The sequence below is a fragment of the Lichenostomus cassidix genome, chromosome 1 (genome assembly GCF_008360975.1).
Source record: "Lichenostomus cassidix isolate B80296 chromosome 1, HeHo_3.0, whole genome shotgun sequence".
Classification (NCBI taxonomy): Eukaryota; Metazoa; Chordata; class Aves; order Passeriformes; family Meliphagidae; genus Lichenostomus; species Lichenostomus cassidix.
In genome coordinates, this window is record NC_139479.1 from 84,388,205 (window position 1) to 84,406,263 (window position 18,059).

The 18,059-nt window shown below is 45.2% G+C and overlaps 1 protein-coding gene across 2 annotated transcripts in view; it reads left to right on the forward strand.

The window, feature by feature from the left end:
• The first annotated feature begins 4,315 nt into the window (after window positions 1-4,315).
• Window positions 4,316-18,059, forward strand: part of NARS2 (asparaginyl-tRNA synthetase 2, mitochondrial) — a 49,390-nt gene continuing 35,646 nt past the window's right edge. The window contains exons 1-6 of one of the 2 annotated variants that reach the window (XM_085066264.1): window positions 4,316-4,536; window positions 7,615-7,724; window positions 8,611-8,731; window positions 9,418-9,558; window positions 11,580-11,657; window positions 12,817-12,897. In XM_085066264.1, coding sequence (XP_084922390.1) covers window positions 4,414-4,536; window positions 7,615-7,724; window positions 8,611-8,731; window positions 9,418-9,558; window positions 11,580-11,657; window positions 12,817-12,897 — 654 coding nt within the window. In that variant the 5' untranslated portion in view covers window positions 4,316-4,413. The remainder of the gene's footprint in view (window positions 4,537-7,614; window positions 7,725-8,610; window positions 8,732-9,417; window positions 9,559-11,579; window positions 11,658-12,816; window positions 12,898-18,059) is intronic. The other variant, XM_085066274.1, reaches the window with a different exon arrangement.

Sequence of the window (18,059 nt, forward strand, 5' to 3'; positions counted from 1 at the left end):
TTTTAGCAGCTGATGATGGTTCAAAAACGACTTCTCATCAGTGAAAGTCCAATCTAACATCAGTTAAAATAAATTAAAAGCTATCACTGGCTTCTGTGGATATTGGATTAGACCATATAAAACCCACTTGAATGCTGGGAACCCGAGGAAATTATCATGGTAAATCTAAATTCTAGTGAAGCCTTACAGCCTTTAAAATATCTCTCTGCAGCCCCATTAAGAATGGGTTTCTACTTAGCTCATGAATAATTCACCTTTTTTTTCTTCTGATAATACCACCACGAATTAAGCTCTGCCCAAAGCCCAACATTCCAGCCACTTTTTTGTTCACAGCAGATCCAGAGCATGTTTCTGTTGGAAGAGCAGTCCAGAGAGCAAAGGCCTGGGCATAGACACTGCTTCCCTTCAAAACCTCTCATTTCCTGCTATCCCCACAGAGCTAGGAACAGCTCTTCCCAACACTTTTTCATCTTCTCATTTCCAATCACTTACCAGTCGCTATATTGGATGGTCACACCATGGTGATGGTGTGACTTCCCAAATGAACAGAATCTGAAAAGATGAACCTCTCTTTTGGAGCTGGTCCTCGTACACAACTTTGTCCATCTCCTCCTGCTCATTTTTGAAGCACTAAATCTTCATTTCAGAAGGATAAAACCTTGTTGCAGAACAAACCAGCTAGCTGGGATAGCCCCACAGCTCTGTTTCCATGGGAGAAATTTTCGCTGAAAGAGAGATGAAGAGTGCTGGCCAGTCCTCCTCAGAAATCACTCCTAGCAACAGGACAAATGGATATCATACAGATTACTTCTTCAAACCATTTGTCATTGCATCCTTTGTTCCAGATGCACTGCCTTCAACATGACCTCACATTACACATCTCCCAGCCACATCCACCTTCAATCCTCTTTCTTTCTTCCTTCAGTGAAGGACCACCTTAGAAGACAAACGCTGCTTCTACCAGAAACATCTACTGGGAAGATTTCATGTCTCCTAAATCCAGCTGGAACAACAGAAGAACCATTATTTCTCACCATCCTTTAATCCTCTCTCTCTGCAGACACTCTGACAATCAGCATCCTGCTTCCCAGCCCAGACTGACATTCTTTGATCCACAAAGAGCACCAGTGCTCTCTGGAGAGCTTTTAGAAGGGCTCTGCTCTGCATGGAAAGAACCAAAGTCTACATTCAGACATTGGCATGTCTTTGCTAACACCTGAAGCATCTCCAAAACACGCAGTTCATGTACCAGAGAGGAACAGTGCTGCAAGACAGCTCCAGCACTGCATCAACCCAAATGGACCTGCTCAAAGAACCTGAGATCTGGGGTCATCCCTGGGGCTGTGGTTCATGGTTCTGATGTTGCCAAGCTGCTGGCCAGTGAGGACAGCATTCAGCAGTCAAAAGCAGATGGGCAGCTATAGGAAATGAGGCCCACAGCCCTGAGATTATGCTGTGAGATGTGTGGGCAAGGAATTTCCATGAGCTATGCCATGATGTGTGGCTAAGGCATTCCTGCGGACATGAAGACTGAGGGGGTGATAGTTTATCAGGCGAAGGCTGGGTGACCCTCATCACTGCAAGAAGTGGAAGAGGGAGTGATGCTAAGGTGTCATGGTTCTGTTCCACCCTTGTGCAAAACCCACAGCCTTTGTGATTTCTCTCCATTAATCCTGATAGCCCTCATTTACAGATACAGTGACTGCCCCACCACATAGCACAGCAGGAATGGAAGATTTGACTATGGGCTCACCTCCTCTTCTCCCAGAAGCATAGTGGTACTGTTTGGTCTTTGAAAAAAAGGATACTCAGCTGGATGGGAAAAGTTCAAGTCCAGCCCAAAAAAATGTGAGGCCAGACCTTCCTGTGTTATGCCTTTCCCTTCAATTACCCACAGGTGGTCCTGGAGCAGATGGGTCTGAGGGGAAGGACCTTACCCCTTTCCTGGTGTGTTTAGACACTGTCACTGGTGCTGCCCTCCAACCCTTCCTTAAATTAATTGTTTATCTGGCCTGGAGAGGGTTTTATGAGTCAAGTAACCCTGGAAAAAATATTCTGGGTAGTATGGCAGAACAGGAGGAAAAACCTATAGCTGAGAGCAGTAGTAAATGCACCATCTGTGACCAGGCACAGAGAACACAAAACATGTGCTGAGCAGTCATCACACACACGTTTAATTCTCACATTAAGCCAGGAGTTCCCTGAACAACAGGGACCCAATTTCCTACCAGTTTACATCCTGTATCTCTGCCTGACACTGCAGCAGTACCAGCTCCTTCCTGCACTGTGATTCTCTAAGAAACCACATCACAGCAGTGTGCCAACATACAGCAACGCTCAGTGCTGGCCTTTACAGGATGGGATGGTGATTTGCATTAAAATAAAACTAATTTTGCAGTGGCACAGAGGACAGATACTGGACAAGCTGTCCTCATTGCCTGAGGATGTGCTTCTATCCCTCTCTCTACCTACCCTCCCTGTGCCCCACCCCTGAGGTCTCCTGTTCTACCTCTCAATGTCTTTTTAATCCACCTGGTTATGTCCATTCCCCTGCTCTGCAGCTCTAATTCCTCGGGATGGCATTTCAAGGCAGGTCAGAGCTCAGGTCAAGACTGAGAGCCAGGAGTGGAGACATCAGCTTACTGGGAGCAAAAGCAGAGGTGAAGGGAGGCCCTGGCAAGCAGCATAGGACTTTGAGGACAAGAAGCTTTTCATGCACAGATAAAAAGAATCACATGGGAAAGTCGAAACCAGGCGTCTACAAAGATTTCCTCTCTTTCCCGCGAGCCCAGCTTGTTTCTTTTAAATGCGGTCTCGCTGGCCAGCAATTCCTTTCTTATCTGGGACTTTACAGCGAGGTAGGGATTTATCCCCCTATAAGTAGTGTTACTACCAAAGCTGCCCCCCATCACCTCCTGGCCCTGGGGCATCCCACTGCTGCTGTCTGTGTCACCCCCAGTGCTCCAATGATCAAAGCACAGCAATGAGGCAACCTCTGACCACAAGCACAGCAGGCATGTTCAGCTGCTGCCTTCCTGCAGTGACACTGCAAAACAGGGACAGGCATGAACCAACCAAGCAGAGCAGCAAAGACTGGGCTGCATAGGGAAGAAGCACTGACTTTACACATTTCATAGAATCACAGAATGTTTTAGGTTTGGGATGGGACATTTAAATATGATCTCATTTCAGTGTTCCTGCCATGGGTCCCTTCCATTAGACCAGGCTGCTCCAAGACCCATCCAACCTGGCCTTGAACAATTCTGAGGCTGGGGCAGCCACAGCTTCTCTGTGCCAGTGCCCCACTACCCTCCCAATAGAGGATTTCTTCCTCATTTGCAACCTAAATCTTCACTCTTTCATTTTAAGCCATTGTCCCTTATCTTTGCACTAAAGGCTTCTCTGTCCTTCTTATAAGCCCCCTTTAGGTTTGGAAAGGCTGCAGCAAGGAAGAAGCCTTCTTTTCTCCACGCTGAGCAGCCCCATCTGTCTCAGCCTGTCTCCATGGCCAAGGTGCTCCAGCTTTCTGACCACCTTGGTGGCCTCCTCTGTACTCACTCCAACAGGTCCATGTGTTTCCAGCACTGAGAACCCCAGAGCTGGATGCTCCAGGTGGGGTCTCACAAGAACGTGAGGGCAGATTCCCCTCCCTTGCCCTGCTGGCCCCACTGCTTTGGATGGAGCTCGGGATGCAACAAGCTTTCTGGACTGCAAGTGCGCATTGCTGGGTCATGTCCAGTTTTTAGCCCAGCTCATTCCCTGCAGGGCTGATGGCTGCTCCTCACCTGCCTCCCACAGGAGCTGGAAGGACAGCGCGACACGAGCCTGGAAAAGGGACACGAGAAAGGGTTTATTGCTCAGCAAGACCTGCAGAGCAGAGCCGAGTCCTGCGTCCCTTATCAGGAAAAGCGAGGAATGTCGAGGGGCTGTGGTCGCCGAGAGAAGCCCGGGGGGACGGGAGAGCGGCTGAAGGTCCCCGAGAACCACAGCACGCCATCCCCAGACCGCGCTGCCGCTGAAGTGGTCCCAGAGAGCAGCAGGATCCCTCACCCCCGCCACGGGGATCCTTTGTCTCCCAACACAGGACTCCTCTCTCAGCTACAGAGGATCCTTTCCCCCACTCGCGAGGATCCCATCCCCACGTGTTCCCGTGGCAGCCGAGAGGCCACACCACGAACTACATTTCCCAGAGGCGCTTGCGCCCGGGCGGCGGAAGAGGCGGGCTAAGCCCCCGTTCTGTTCCGATTGGCTGGCCGGGGGCAGTCCGAGCGGCTATTGGCTGAGCGGGCTGTCACGTGGGGCGGCGGGAGGTGCACCGATTCACGTGGGCCCGGGCGGGAGCGGGCCGGGAGCCGGGAGCGGGGGCCGGGCTCGGGCAGGGGCTCCGGGGGAGCTGACCCGCCTGGCTGCGGCATGCTGGGCGCCCGGGGCGGCTGGCAGGCCCTCCGCCGCTGCGCCTCCCTGCCGCGGGCCGTGCGGCTGCGGGTGCGCGAGGCGCTGGGGGCGCGGGAGCCGGCGGACGCGGTCAGAGTGCAGGTGTGTGCCCGGGGTGTGCCCGGCGGTGGCCCGGCGATGGCCCGGCCCGGAGCCTGAGCCGAGGGGAGGCTCCGGAGGGGCGCGGCCCACGCCCGTGCTTCAGGGAGGGAAGTGTGGGAGCCCTGCCGAGGTGGGGCTCAGCTCCCACATCTGTGCGGTCGTGCAGAGCCTGTCCGTGTGCTCTCTCGCTGGGCGCGCTCGGTTCGCTGCTGTCGCAGCCAGCGGAGCTTTGGAGTCACCCGGCACGAGCAGCGCAGCGTTGTCACTGCGATGGGCTGTACCGAATGTGCTTTATTAACCTGTTCTGTTCCGGAGAGCGAGCCACCGCCTCTGTGCTGTTGTCTTTAAAGCTGTTTCATAGGACGTGTGCAAGGTGCATCCCGGTTTAGAGCAGTGTCCATAGAACCATCGGTAACACCTCCGCTGACCTTAGTGTTCGGTTCCTGTTGTGAACCAAGGGAGACTGGAATTAATGGGCTTTTCAGCTATGCAGCGCTTTCCTTTGGCATAGGATTGTGTGTTTTGTGGTGTTTCCACCTGGCAGAGCAGTGGCTGCACACACACAGTCCCTGTTTGAGTGCAGGGCTGTGCTGCTGTCAGTATTTCTGGGTGAATAGGATTAGGACTGGGCTACTCGGTAACAGTTTTAAACAAAACTAAGAGAGGTTACATTTGGATTTCTAAGAAAGAATTTTCTCACTGCGAAGGTGGTAAAACACTGGCACAGGTTTCCCAGAGAAGCTGTAGCTGTCTCATCCCTGGAAGTGTTCAAGGCCAGGTTGGGGCTTGGAGCCACCTGGTCTAATGGAAGCTGTCCCTGCCCATGGTTCCAGGATTAGAGCTGGATGACCTTTAATGTCCCTTCCAAATCAAGTCTTTCTATGATTCTGCTGACCCAAAAAGCAGTTTGTAACACACAGGCATTCCTGCTCACCCATAGGTGAAGCCTAATAGGTAGGAAGAACCTCATCCAGTATAGGTTCTTTTCATATGTGGTTTGATGAATAACACAATCTGGAGTAAACTGATGCTAAAATTTGCAATACTGCTATTCCTTCCCCTTCCCTGTCCTCTAGACCCTTGCTGCCCTGCTCTTCCCCTGTGCTGGCAAAATGTGGGGGTTTTGTGTTAAACTTGGCTAGGGATCTGGTCTGGCTTAAATCTAGAGTTATGGCCAAGTTGTTGGTGGAATGTGCATTCTAGTGAGAGTCAGGATTGTCCCTTTTACTGCACATTCATTCTGATAAGGTGTGAAGTGGTCAAAACATTGCTGCCAGAGCCTCTGCTGCTCCAATACAAGCCTGTGGGTATGCTCTTGCTTCCTATTGCAGGATGTCCTGTCCTTATTTAATAGATCCCACAGCAGCTTGATGGGGTGGCAAAAAAAGCCTTTGTGAATGTTTCTTTGTTCATTTTTTTTTTTTGTGTGCTTTGTTAAGAAGCATTTGTGGGGAAGGAAACCAAGAAAAATCTCAGCCCTTACATGTTAAGTGTGCATCCAGTGTATCTTACATGGTGTGTTCTGGAGATTTGCTGGAATACTGGGGATAAACACAACTGCTTCAGGCATGTTACTGTATGAAGCACCTTTTGCTTTTAACATACACATAAGAGGATGCCAGATAATCTTGTTTCATGCATTGGTTCTTCCTTCAGGTGGAACACTGCAGAGGTGGTTTACCCGGTCTGACTCACTAGGTTCATGTCTTGAAAATCTTCTGTGCTTCTTACATGGCACATGGAAAGCATAGTATGCTGAGTAATGCTTTGCCTCTGTTTGTAGTCATTCTTACATCTATAGCATGCTTTACTTCTGTTGCTGTTTAATTCTTGGTTTGTTCTGTCTAGGTGACAGAAGTGGATGGATTTGCATTGGTTTGTCTGGTATAAAATCCCTAAGGCTTCTGCCCAGTTTGAAGTCATTTGGACTATTTAGGCCCTTCTGGTTAAGGAATAGGTGAAACTGGTTGGAAAAGAGGCAGTTTGGTTGTTTAATCAGCACTGGTTTGGTTGTTCTCTACAGTGTTGTTAGATGATAAGCTGGAAGGTCCCAGCAGATAATTTTGCTTTTAATGCCAGCTTGTTTCAACTCTGGTGAGCTGGGTAGCAACTTTGGAAGTTATAATTTGGATGTTATTACTATTGCTTACTGCCTTGGTACTGACTTAACATTTCCCTTTAAAAAAAAAAAATTACAGGTGAGTAAAAAACTCATATTAAGACATTAGCCTGAGCTGTACACGGTCTGCTGTTCTACTGTTTTGTTGTTACAAAGAATTTGGGTATTATTAGCTTAATTATTTTTGTGAAACTGGACAAAGTATTTCAAAATATCTTTCTTAATATTTTTTTTTTCCCATAGGTGCAGTGAAACAGTCTTAATTTTGAGGTGTAAGGCAAAACATCCAAGGCAGTAATTTTTACTTTTGTTTTGCATGAATATGCAGTTTTTCACATGAATCTATTGGCTGCATCATTGTTTTAGCAGTCCAGCAGTTTAGGGCATGTAAACAGCTAGTGAACAGATTTGAAGATTTGAGAGACTGGAACCTTTCTACAGGGATACAGCAACAAAATTGACACTAAATGCCATCAGAATGGTCTTGAGTGCATTGTAATGAAGAATGGTGCATTAATGATCTCTCCTGTTTTAGTAAGAGTTTGGAAGGGACATCCAAACTCTTGTTTGGAAGGGACATTATTAGTACACTAATAAGAATGTGTACTTTGCCAAAACACATCTTCAGAGCACTTCGTTGCTTTCTGTATTCTCAGCTCCCCAAAGATGCAGGTACATCTTACTAATCCTTGCTGTACTCAGGAAGAGACCCTGCCCCCGAAGGATGACACTGCCTAAGCATTTGTTTCTCTCTGCTTTGAAGTCAGAAGAAAAACTAACACAGATTTTTTCTCTTTTATTTTTTACTATTATTATATTTTTGCCCGTAAAGGAGCAGTTACTTTGATTTCAGTAAGGAGCTGAAATAGGCCTGGAGTGTCCAGCTCAGCTGGAAGAAGAGCATGACTGCACAGTGCTCCTGCCAAGAAATAACAAATCTCTTTTTCTTTTACCTCTAGGGCTGGGTCCGCTCTGTCCGATCCCAGAAGGAAGTTTTGTTCCTGCACATAAACGATGGGAGTTCTCTGGAAAGCCTCCAGGTGGTTGCTGATCCCAGCCTGGAAAAGAGGTTGGTCCATTTGAAATAGCTAGAGAAATATGTGTTGAGCAGTGCCTGGAGGGGTCTGCTCAGGCCTCCTTTCCTATGCCAGGAAAGCAGCCTCTGGTGCCACCAGCCTCTGGTGCCACCAGCCTCTGGTGCCTGACCACAGGAAAGGCACTACTGCAGTTTGTGGTCTCTGGATGCACTTTTAGGAGGGAGAGTGTCAGACTGCTCCATCTGCACTTAGCTGAGGCATTCTGGATCTGTTGATTCATCCTATGAGATTAATTTGGACCTAGTTTTCTTAGTACTTGTGACTGTGTAGGCATTCTTCTCTGCTGTTGGAATTGCTTGGAAATCGCACAAGGTAGCCAGAGATAACTGTCCCCCTGGAGGGGACAGCTCTGGAGGGTGCTATTGCTCTTCTATAACAACTGGAGGGCTGGCAAGGTAGGCATAACCCCTGGATAGGCATGTATATTCTATTATAATAAAATAATTTGCTTGTTTTACAGTTTAATTTTGTTTGTTACTCTCAGTTGTTTGTTGGACAAGGGTTGGGAGTTTTGGGATGATCCAGAAACCTTCTGTGTGTAACTTGATTTTTTAAAAGATTTTTAAAATAATTTTTTACTATAAACCATGTTTGTCCCAGAGCCCCTTCTGATAAAAACCTGATGCTTTTCCCCTCACTTGTCCAACATTCCTGCCTTGTCCTAAATTCCTCTATAGCTTTGTGAATCTCTTCACATTCCCACCTCTGCATTTAATAATTTTTCATTTCATCAGTTAAGCCCTGTGCCTACAGCATCTCGTGTGATCTTAAGTGATCCAGCGAAATTAACTAGAATCTCTCATCTGAATGTAGTTGTATCAGCACCTAGTTAAGCTGGCTTTTTTCTTGGTGTCTTAGAGACCTGACTTTTGGAAGCGCAGTGGAAGTGCAAGGGAAGCTGGTCAAAAGTCCTCACAAGATGCAAAACATGGAGCTGCAAGCTGAAACTATCCATGTGGTGGGACCTTGTGATATTTGGGTATGTCACTGCAGCAGGAGGGGTAGGACTGCTGGAAATAAAATTTTAAAGGTACAAGTATCCAGCAAAGCGTGCTTGAAACTGTATTTCCTTTAAGTCTGAGTGGTCCTGCAGACTCTTGATTTGTCAGCGGTGTCTGTAGGGTACATCAAAGGCGAAACATAGGATCACCAGGAAAGCAAATTTCTGGGGCAGAGCCATTTCTCCATGGAAAATGTGCACAGGCTGACAGTTAAGAGTTTGCCTTAGTCCTAGCCTGAAGCACTTACCTGTGCAGGGGGCTTACCTGGTAAGTGTCTTGGATCTGAATTGGTGAAACAGTGGAACTGGAAGGACGCTCCTGGCTGTGCAGCTGGAAGAACCATATCTGCCACAGGCACATTCAGAGACAGCTTGCTTTTGCAAGCAGTGAGGTGAACAGATGGTTTCAGAGGGGCTCAACATCCAAAAAGTGGAGCATTTTAAAGTGCTAATACCTCTTCTTGTGTTCATGCCTCTTGCTCTGCTGTAACCATGAATTAGAACATTCACAAAATAACCAGAAAAGATAGGCAAAAGCATAGCGTTCTTCTGTGCTCTGTAGTGGTGCTTGAGTTTTATTAGGCAAAGATGGCATTCCATGAATAACAATAAAACTTTGACTCCCAAGTTCTCATCCTCTTGTTTGATTTCCATGCTGTTTTCAGTCGTTTCCCCTGAAGATGAAGGAGAGGCACCCTCTGGAGTATGTCCGACAGTTCCCTCACCTGCGATGCAGGAGCAACGCCCTGGGCTCCCTCCTGCGAATCCGCAGTGAAGCCACTGCAGGCATCCACTCCTTCTTCCAGGTAGTCCCTTCCGTGCCAAGCCTCACGTGTAGAACTCTCCACCCATGCTAGCTTCATGGGAACAGGTTAGGAGGGAAGGAATGTGACATCTTGCCTGCAGGGTATGGATTTTGGACACAGGGGTTTTCTTTCCAGGCCTGGGCCTGGCTGGGCCTTGGCCAGACTGTTGCTTGTGATCAGGTTAGTGCATCTGTGGCCTGGCAGAGTCTTTCCGCCCATTTCCTGTTACTTATCCCTTTCACTGAGTTGCAGTGTAATTGCCTGCCAGTGTGTGGTCTGTGGAGCACAACAGAATATGGACTTGTTTAACTCATCCTCTGCAGTGACCTTGCAGTCCTTGGACATAAACCTCCTCCCACACGGAAAAATCCACAATACGGGAACACAAACTGACCCAGAGCTTCATGTTACTCTCAGTTCTTGCCTTTCCCTTATTGCAGTATAAATCTGTGTGGATGCTGTTAGTTGAGATTAGGAGACTCCTGATGCATTTCAAACTGATGGATGGGAACAACATGTGTTTTCTGAATGTGTCACTTAAGCTGTGGGCACAGCACAGGCTTTGTGCACAGGCTGGGGGGCAGTAATTGGAATTGATTTGAAGCCAGATGTCACATAGACACCATGCAATTCTTTGTGTAGTAGATAAAGAAAGGTAACAAGTCCTCTAGTACACCTGAGCCCTCTTTAAAGCTTTTCCTGGGAATAAAGATGTTTTAGTTTAGATGAGCTAGCTTTAGTTTGAGTAGAACGATGTCTAGAGCACTCTGATGACGAGTTCATATGTAGCAGTTAGCGTGACCCAAGGAACAGGTTAGAAATCTTGAGATGAATTTCTGGTCCCAAGTTTGCTGGTGTTTGTTTCCTGCAGTGGCAAAGAAGGCTTGCTTGCTCAAGAATTGTCTGTGTTGAATTGCATGGTAGTTTGATGACTTTAGCGGGTTTTGTTGGGGTGGTTTCCTGTGTTTGGCTGAGGGTTTTTTTGGTTGCTTTTTTTTTTTTTTTAATTTATTTTAAGAGCCTAATAGATATCCTGTGTCAGCTAAAGCTGCTGATTTCAGGAGGGTGCCTGCTCCAAAGAGAGAAGTCAGCGCCGTTGGGAGCCAGTCTGTGCTGGTATCGAGCCACTAGATGGCATTGCCTACAACGATTTGTGCTTCCAAGCCTGGACACGGAAGGCAGCAGAGATACAAAACCCATCTTATTCAGGCTTTGATTCTCCAAATCTACTCCTGCTCAGGCTCTGACAGACCTTCCTGTTTACAATGCTCAAGAGCAGAGCTGTACTAAGAAATAGAATGTATCATCAATTTAGCAGCAGCAGCTACACTAAAGTTATTTTCAATGGAATGAGGTTCAAGGAATAAGATTTGGTCCCAGACCTGATATTTATGAATGCTTATATGAGAACTCTCATAGCATCAGGAATGTCTGTGGCTTGCTCCATTTCTAATAGAATAAAGTCTTCTAAAATTGCCACCTGCATCCGAAGAATATTGCAATTTCCAGTTTGACAATGTCAGAACATACCATGGCTAGAAAGCATAATTGAAGCATTTTCACTCTGCAAAGCTGTAAGGAGATTAATGGTGGAAGAAAAGAAGTGGAGCTTTTTGTATACACACTCAAAATTATCAAGATTCCCTGTAACTTTAAAAACCTCTCTTTTTTAGCCTGTTCATTTCCAGGAATGAATGACTAATGCAAAGTGCCTTTGGTTTCCATGTTGAAAGCTAAAATGTCCTCTTTAAGTCTTCTCCTGAGTATTGTGGTCCATATAAGATAGGAACATTGTTCCTATGCAAAGTAAGATAGTTGCATTGTGACTGGCAACTTCCACTTTGCACATTAAGTTCCAGGTTTGTGAGAGCCAGTAATGCAACTTGAATTATTTTAGGAGCTTTTATAAGGGGAATTATCCAAGAGGTTTTTAGGGGATTCTCTCATTTCAGATCTGTGCAGTTTGTATTCCTTTCCAAAGCATGTAAGGAGTCTTCTGTATGACATATGCTTCTTTACAGCAACTGGTACCTCTTTATGAAGAATCCAGGCAATTTTCCAAAATCTCATGTAGAGCTGGGAGACGATGTAACCAGCAGGTCTGTTTATGCAGGATCAGATATTGGGTCAGAGACCTGCCTTTTGTATTGGTAAACTGAAACTTCCTTCTCCAGGCAAAGCAAGTAGTTGCAGATCCAAAACTCCCATCTGTGCAGTAACTGGATCCCAGTGAGGAGCCAGGGTCTTTGTACCTGTAACCAAGGTAGCCTAGAGCTAAATGCAGAGACTTTGCTCCCTCTTGGTTGTGTTATTGGACTCCCACAAAATGCATTGCATGTCCATATGAGCTTTTTGTTCCAGGCTAATTTTAGTTTGATTCTCAGAGTGGGCAGTAAATACTACTCCTGTCTTCCTAGCCCTTTAACTAGCTGGTGATAAGGACCAGGACCTCTCGTGGCTGACTGAATTGTATTACTCTGGTAAAAGCTGTGAAGCTAAGATGTATCCATCCACTGAATATTGGGTCACAGCTGTTTTAAAAGCCTATGGCTGCACTGCAGAGAAATATAGAGAACAGTGGCCCTTTCTTCATTCAGCCTTCCTGGTTTCAGAGGCCTCTGCTGGATTTATTTATTACACCTAAACGTGTAATTCTGCAGGTACCAAGAACATGACCAAGCCAGGGTGTACCCTGTCTCTTAAAATCAGTTTGACTTAGTATCTCAGAAGATGCAAAGTAGGACTGACAGTTTAATGGTGGTTGGATGTTTTTAAGGTGTCTCTTTCATCCAGTCTGTGATTTGTCATCCAACACATTTGATCACTTCTCTTAATGTAGAACACTAAGAGTGTCCTTTGCTTAACCATTGCCTTCCAAAAAGCTGAAAGAAACAAAGTGTTGAGGTCATAGAGGTGAATTTGATTGAAACTGCCCAAAAATATAAAAATGCTGGAGGAAGTGAGAAGAAAAGGGAATGGTGTGGAACCAGGCCATTGCAAAAAATCCCATAGTAATGACATAAATCTCATTTGGTTATGAAACCTGGAGGAAAATGCACAGGTAGTAAACACTGATTTGTAAATCATGCTAGCATTTAGTTTGTCATTTGTCCCTGCAAGGCAGAAGCTGCCTAAAAGACTGTATGTGCTGTCCTGGTTGGGATCTAATGGCCAAGTTATATGTGCTGCTTGATGTCATCCTTGAGAGTGGTATTTGATATCTTTAGATGATTAACTTTGGTGTTCTGTCTGTTCCAGGATAATGGATACGTGCATATTCATACCCCCATAATTACATCCAATGACTGTGAAGGTGCTGGGGAACTCTTTCAAATTGAGGTAAATTGTGTTGCATAAAGTTTGTTTCGATTTTTTTTTTCCCCTCAAAGCAGTTCTTGAGTTATTGAAGGTTAGAGGAAATGTTTATCTTTATAAACCCTTTTCTTTTATGTACTTCTATGATTGGTTTTTTAAATAGCAATCCTTTGCTTCAACTAATAATTGAGTAAACAGATGCATTACCTTTATTTTATTGCTATTTTGTGCATTAATCAGCACCTTCTGTACTGATGAGGTTGTTTTATCCCTGGTGCTCTGCAAAAATTTATGAAAAACAGCAGAGGGAGGTGGAACATCTTGGTAAACAGAATGATGTGATCATAAGAGCCCAACAGATGGGATGGGTCATTCCAGACAGACTACTACTCTCAAATGTTTCTTTGCTTTGAAATAGAGAATATAATTCACCAGGAGATAATCCTTAAGAAAAGAGTCAGCAATACCTGAAACTCCTTTTCACCTGTGTGTATATACAGGTTCCTCCCTACAAGCTACTCCTGTTCTATGTCAGAATTCTCCCTCAATACTTTCAAACCTCCCCATAACCACCCCAAATTACTGCCACAGTCTGTCATTATAAGAAGTACTTCACATCATGGGTCAGAACATCCTGTGAAACTGAAACACAGCCATAATCACTAAGATCTTCCCCACAGATTTCTCATGATTCCTGACCCCACATTCATGAATCATACGGAATTCCATCTGCGTTTTATACTTCTATATTTGAAATTCACTCTTCTGTCTCAAACAACGGCATCCATTGCCACTTAGGGTTATTGGCTCCAGCTTTGCTGGTGATTCATCTGTAAGCAAAAGAAAAATTGTTGAGGTAGCACTTACTTGCTGTGGGATCGTGTCTTCCACTCTGCACAGCCTCATGACAAAAAAGGCTTCTGTCTACTCATTCTGCAGGATCTACCTGAATCTACCAATGATTCCTTTCCAGACCAGTACATGTGGCTCAGCTTTTTGCTTGCCGGGACAATAGGGTTGATTAGCTAAACTAAATTGTTCCTGTTTAATTGAGATGCCTTAATGCTACCCAAGGTTCATTCCAGGCTGTTGCATGCAAATTAAGATGTGAAAACAAGTGACACTTAATGATGGAAACATTATGCAGTTTGCAGCTGTACAGTGTATTTCGTCTTTGGTACAAATTGTATCCACTTGAAAGCTGTAGAGGATGCAGGACTACAGCGTAGGTGGCTGGTAGTGACAGAAGCCCTGATGCAAATGTTGAATGAGGTGCTAAACTGTGAGCCTGAAACTTGTATAAACTGGATCTTATCTAAATGCATGGTTCAGGGCAAATACTCTGCTCTTCTCTAGTGGGATTGCTGAGGTGCAAATAATACCTGTCTTGGAGAAATACTGCTACAACTGTGCTTGAAAGGTGTGCTGTAAGTGCCAAGTCAGACCCTGTTAAATGGCCTGTGCCACAAAGGAAGGGCTTCACAAACCCACTTGCTGCTGGGAAGGGGGAAGTTCTGCCTGATTTCCTCTTTCTTCTTTGGGTACCACTTCATTGTCAGGCCTAATTTAGGACTTAGTTCTGTTTCTGCAAAGCCCTGTGCAGAATTGGTCTGGCTAGCGGAGATCTAAGACCACCTGCTATCCTGCTGGGACCACTTCACTCCACTGGAGCAGTGACACTGTTTTTTGACAGTGAAAATGTGGGGAAGATTAAGCCTGCCTTGGGCTGTGCATGCGAGGCTGTCAGACACAAACTAAGAGTGACAGAAGGGTGTCATGCATAATAATGAGGGTGTGGTATTTGCAGCAAAGCCCAGAATCTTCATGTGCTTTTAACCAAACCAACTATCAAGACATTCCTGTCTGCTGTATTCAGTCACTTTTTAAACTAGCCTTTAATTCAGTGTGTGAACAGGCCAAGGGAGAAAATAAATTCCTGCTCCTCTTACATTTGAGCAGGAGCCAAGAATTCTGGTGATGGGAATTGACGAAAGCAACCTTCAAATTAGATTCTTCAATTTCAAAAAGTATTCAAATCCCATTCCTTAAGTTTTAAGACCTATCATCTAGTTGCAACCAGAACATGAATTGGTGTCTTATTGTTCCCGAATTTGTAGTAGTTATGTCTACTACTAACAGGTTGGGTTTTTTCTGCCTTTTGGGGTTTTTTTTAGCTCCCTTGAGCAGTTGGTAAAACTAATAATCTCACCAGTTTAGCTGACCTGCTGCAGGTGGTGTAAGTTGAAAACTTTAGTTGAATAGTCTTTAGGACCCAAGTAGAAGCTGCTTTTGCATCCACTGTGAACTATTGCCTTTAAATAGCTGTTTTCTCTGACTGGCACAATTTTAATCCTCTGACTAATGTCTGATGGCTGCTCAGGCCCATGCATTCTTTGGAAATGATGGAAAGTGAAGAGAGTGGGAATATGTTTTTACATGTGACTTGAAGAAATGGGGAAAAATGTATCTGAAGTTAGAATGAAAAGGCTTTTTGAAATATGGTCTTTGATTGCTAAATCTCTTAATCCTGTAGGATTTGTGTTTGTTTATATGTTCAGCTTCCTCATTATCTTTGTTTGGTTTTGGGTGTACTGGTTAGTCTGTACATAGCTTTGGCTGGGATGCTCTCATTCTAGGGCTTGGGATGGGGGAGAGTCCACTTCCTCTCTGCTGGGCAAATCAGTTCAACTAAGCATTTTTAAAATGAAGTACCATAATGGTGAAAAGAGTGCAGTAAGCAGAGGATGTTTTAAAAAATAAATAATTCATAAGATGGTAACAACTCCAGAGAAAACTTCTCCACCTGAAGGGTGTGCCTTTGTGGAGAAACTGCCAGAAGTGTGAAAACAACTAGGCAGACCTTAACCCACATGGAGAGCATCAGCAACACCAGGTTGTGAATTTTTGCACTGTTGACAGTGTTTTCCTTTGGTGGAAGCATGTAGGGAGAGAGCATCTTGTTTGTGCTTCTTTCTTTAAAGCAAATTTACTGAAAATACTAGAAGAGCTTTTACTGTTCAAAACAGTGTTTTAGTATCATCCAAACCAGGACAAGGTAATTCTTGACATAGGAAAAATGCAGATCAGCAGGGGTAGATAGCCTTCTGATTTTATTTGAATCTGAAAATTACTCTGTAATAATTCCTCTATAGCAGCAGTTGCAGCACCTCCACCTCAGCACTGATTCTTTCCTTGCTTTTTTGTCCTTTGAAGTTTAAAATTCTTAGCAGCTTTGTATGTTGCAAGAAACTTTACCCAGTCCCCTTCTAGGGCAGCATCCTCAGAAATCTGCCTTACTTTTGTCCTTGTGACCCAGCTGCATGCCTGTTCCCTGCTATTTTCAGTAGCCTCCCACTCTGTCTGCAGTGTTGAAGGCTCCCTGCTTTCTGATTCTCTTGCTGTCTTTTCCACTTTGCTCCCTGGAAAATTCTTTGTATGGCTGCCCTCAGCTGCTGTGGAGAAGGTGGAGGCTGCTCTGTGCTGTGTAAGAGCCTGTCTGGCCCAGGACACTCCAGCTGGTTCAATGTGGGTCTCCACAGCCACTTCCCCTGTTGCCCAGCTGCAGCCTTTTAAGAGAACTCAGCATGCAGTGAGTTCCACACTGCAACAGCTGTATCAGGCATTCACAGATCTTTAAAGTAGATCTCACATGCAGCTTTTATTGCCTGTGGCCTTATTCCTTCTTGGGACCACTGTTTACATGTAAGGAGTGCTGCACTCTACCTGTCAGCTCCAGCAGAGGTGAAATGTGCTCTGTATGGGGTTTGTCTCTTCCCCCCCCACACACACCTCATGGCACCTGGATGGTGTTTGGCTGACCCCAGAGTCTGGATCAGGCCATTTCATTATTTGAAAGGATATTTAACTGTAAACCTGAAGAACCATCCAGGTATATTTCTTTTCTAAAGTGCATCTGGAGATTGTACAGTGTTGGGTTTTTGGGGTTTTTTCCCCCTCTCTCACAGGAGTGAATGTCAAAGTTTTTAGGTTCCTGAAGGTGCAAGTTTATGGCTGTGCCACCAGAAATATGTACCTGCTGCTGAAGATGCAGAAACTTACTCCTACCATCCCTTTGGCACTACTGAAAAATATCGTTGTCAGCAGCAAAGACAGCTGGGATCTGCTGGGAAGAATCACAGTTAAATGCAGCAGTATTAGTGTCTGTCAGGTGTTTTCCCTTTTAGAGATGTATGAAAGTCTGGGAGGCAGCCAGTCCCTGGGAGACTGGGACTTTGGAGATGTGCTCAGCAGGGATCAGGGTAAGCTGGACCTGAGCTGAGGGAGGGCTTGCTTTTTCATGTTCTAGCTCTCCCAGTTTCTGCTTGTTTCTACCTGATTCATATCCGCCTGTCCAGTCCATATTTATGAGATGTTATGCATTCCAGTGCATATTTATGAGATGTTTGTCTCAGCAGAACCAGCTGCTATTGCTCAGTGCAAGTCCAGCTGATCAGAACTAGGACTGGAATTGCAAGAAGGACTTATTTCTTGGAAATTAGGAATTGTGCAGGGGTTGTCTAAAAAGGAAGATCCCATCATGTTTATAATGCAGTGTCACAGAGGGCAAATCTGGATTAAAAACGTGTTGCTGGGAAGCTGCAGCAGTTTGGTGGTGTGGGCCTGGACTAGAGATACAGCAATGATTTCTATGAGCTTTTCAAGTCTCTGATCCCTTCGTGCTTTTGACTTGCGCAGGGTGTAAGACAGAATCAAACAGTTTGTACTCTCCTGAAGCTAATTGCCTCAAGGAGAAGTTAATACAAGACTGACATCAAAGAGAATAATTTTAAATTAAATCATTAGACATTTGAGGAGATGGAGAACAAAACAGGTATTAAATCCAGTTGTTCTTGTATTTAGAATGAGAATAAAAAAGCCTTTGATGTCAAATACTAGTATGTTTATAGGACGTTTACTCTGAGACACCCAGATATTTCATACAGACTCCCCCTCCCTCTTCTGCCATTGTCATTTGGGTAGTTTTCAGCTCTGGAATGAAGAGCTCTTAAAAGAAAACCCATAATTCTCCTCCTAATCTTTTATCAAGTCTGTGTTTTGGGGATGGGAAGTGGGAGAAGCATCCATCTGTTTGAAATAACATCACCACAATGTTGTTGCTTTGTTTTGCTAGTCATGGACATGAAAACCAGTCTCACCCAGTGTCAGAAGTGAAGAGATTGTGTCTC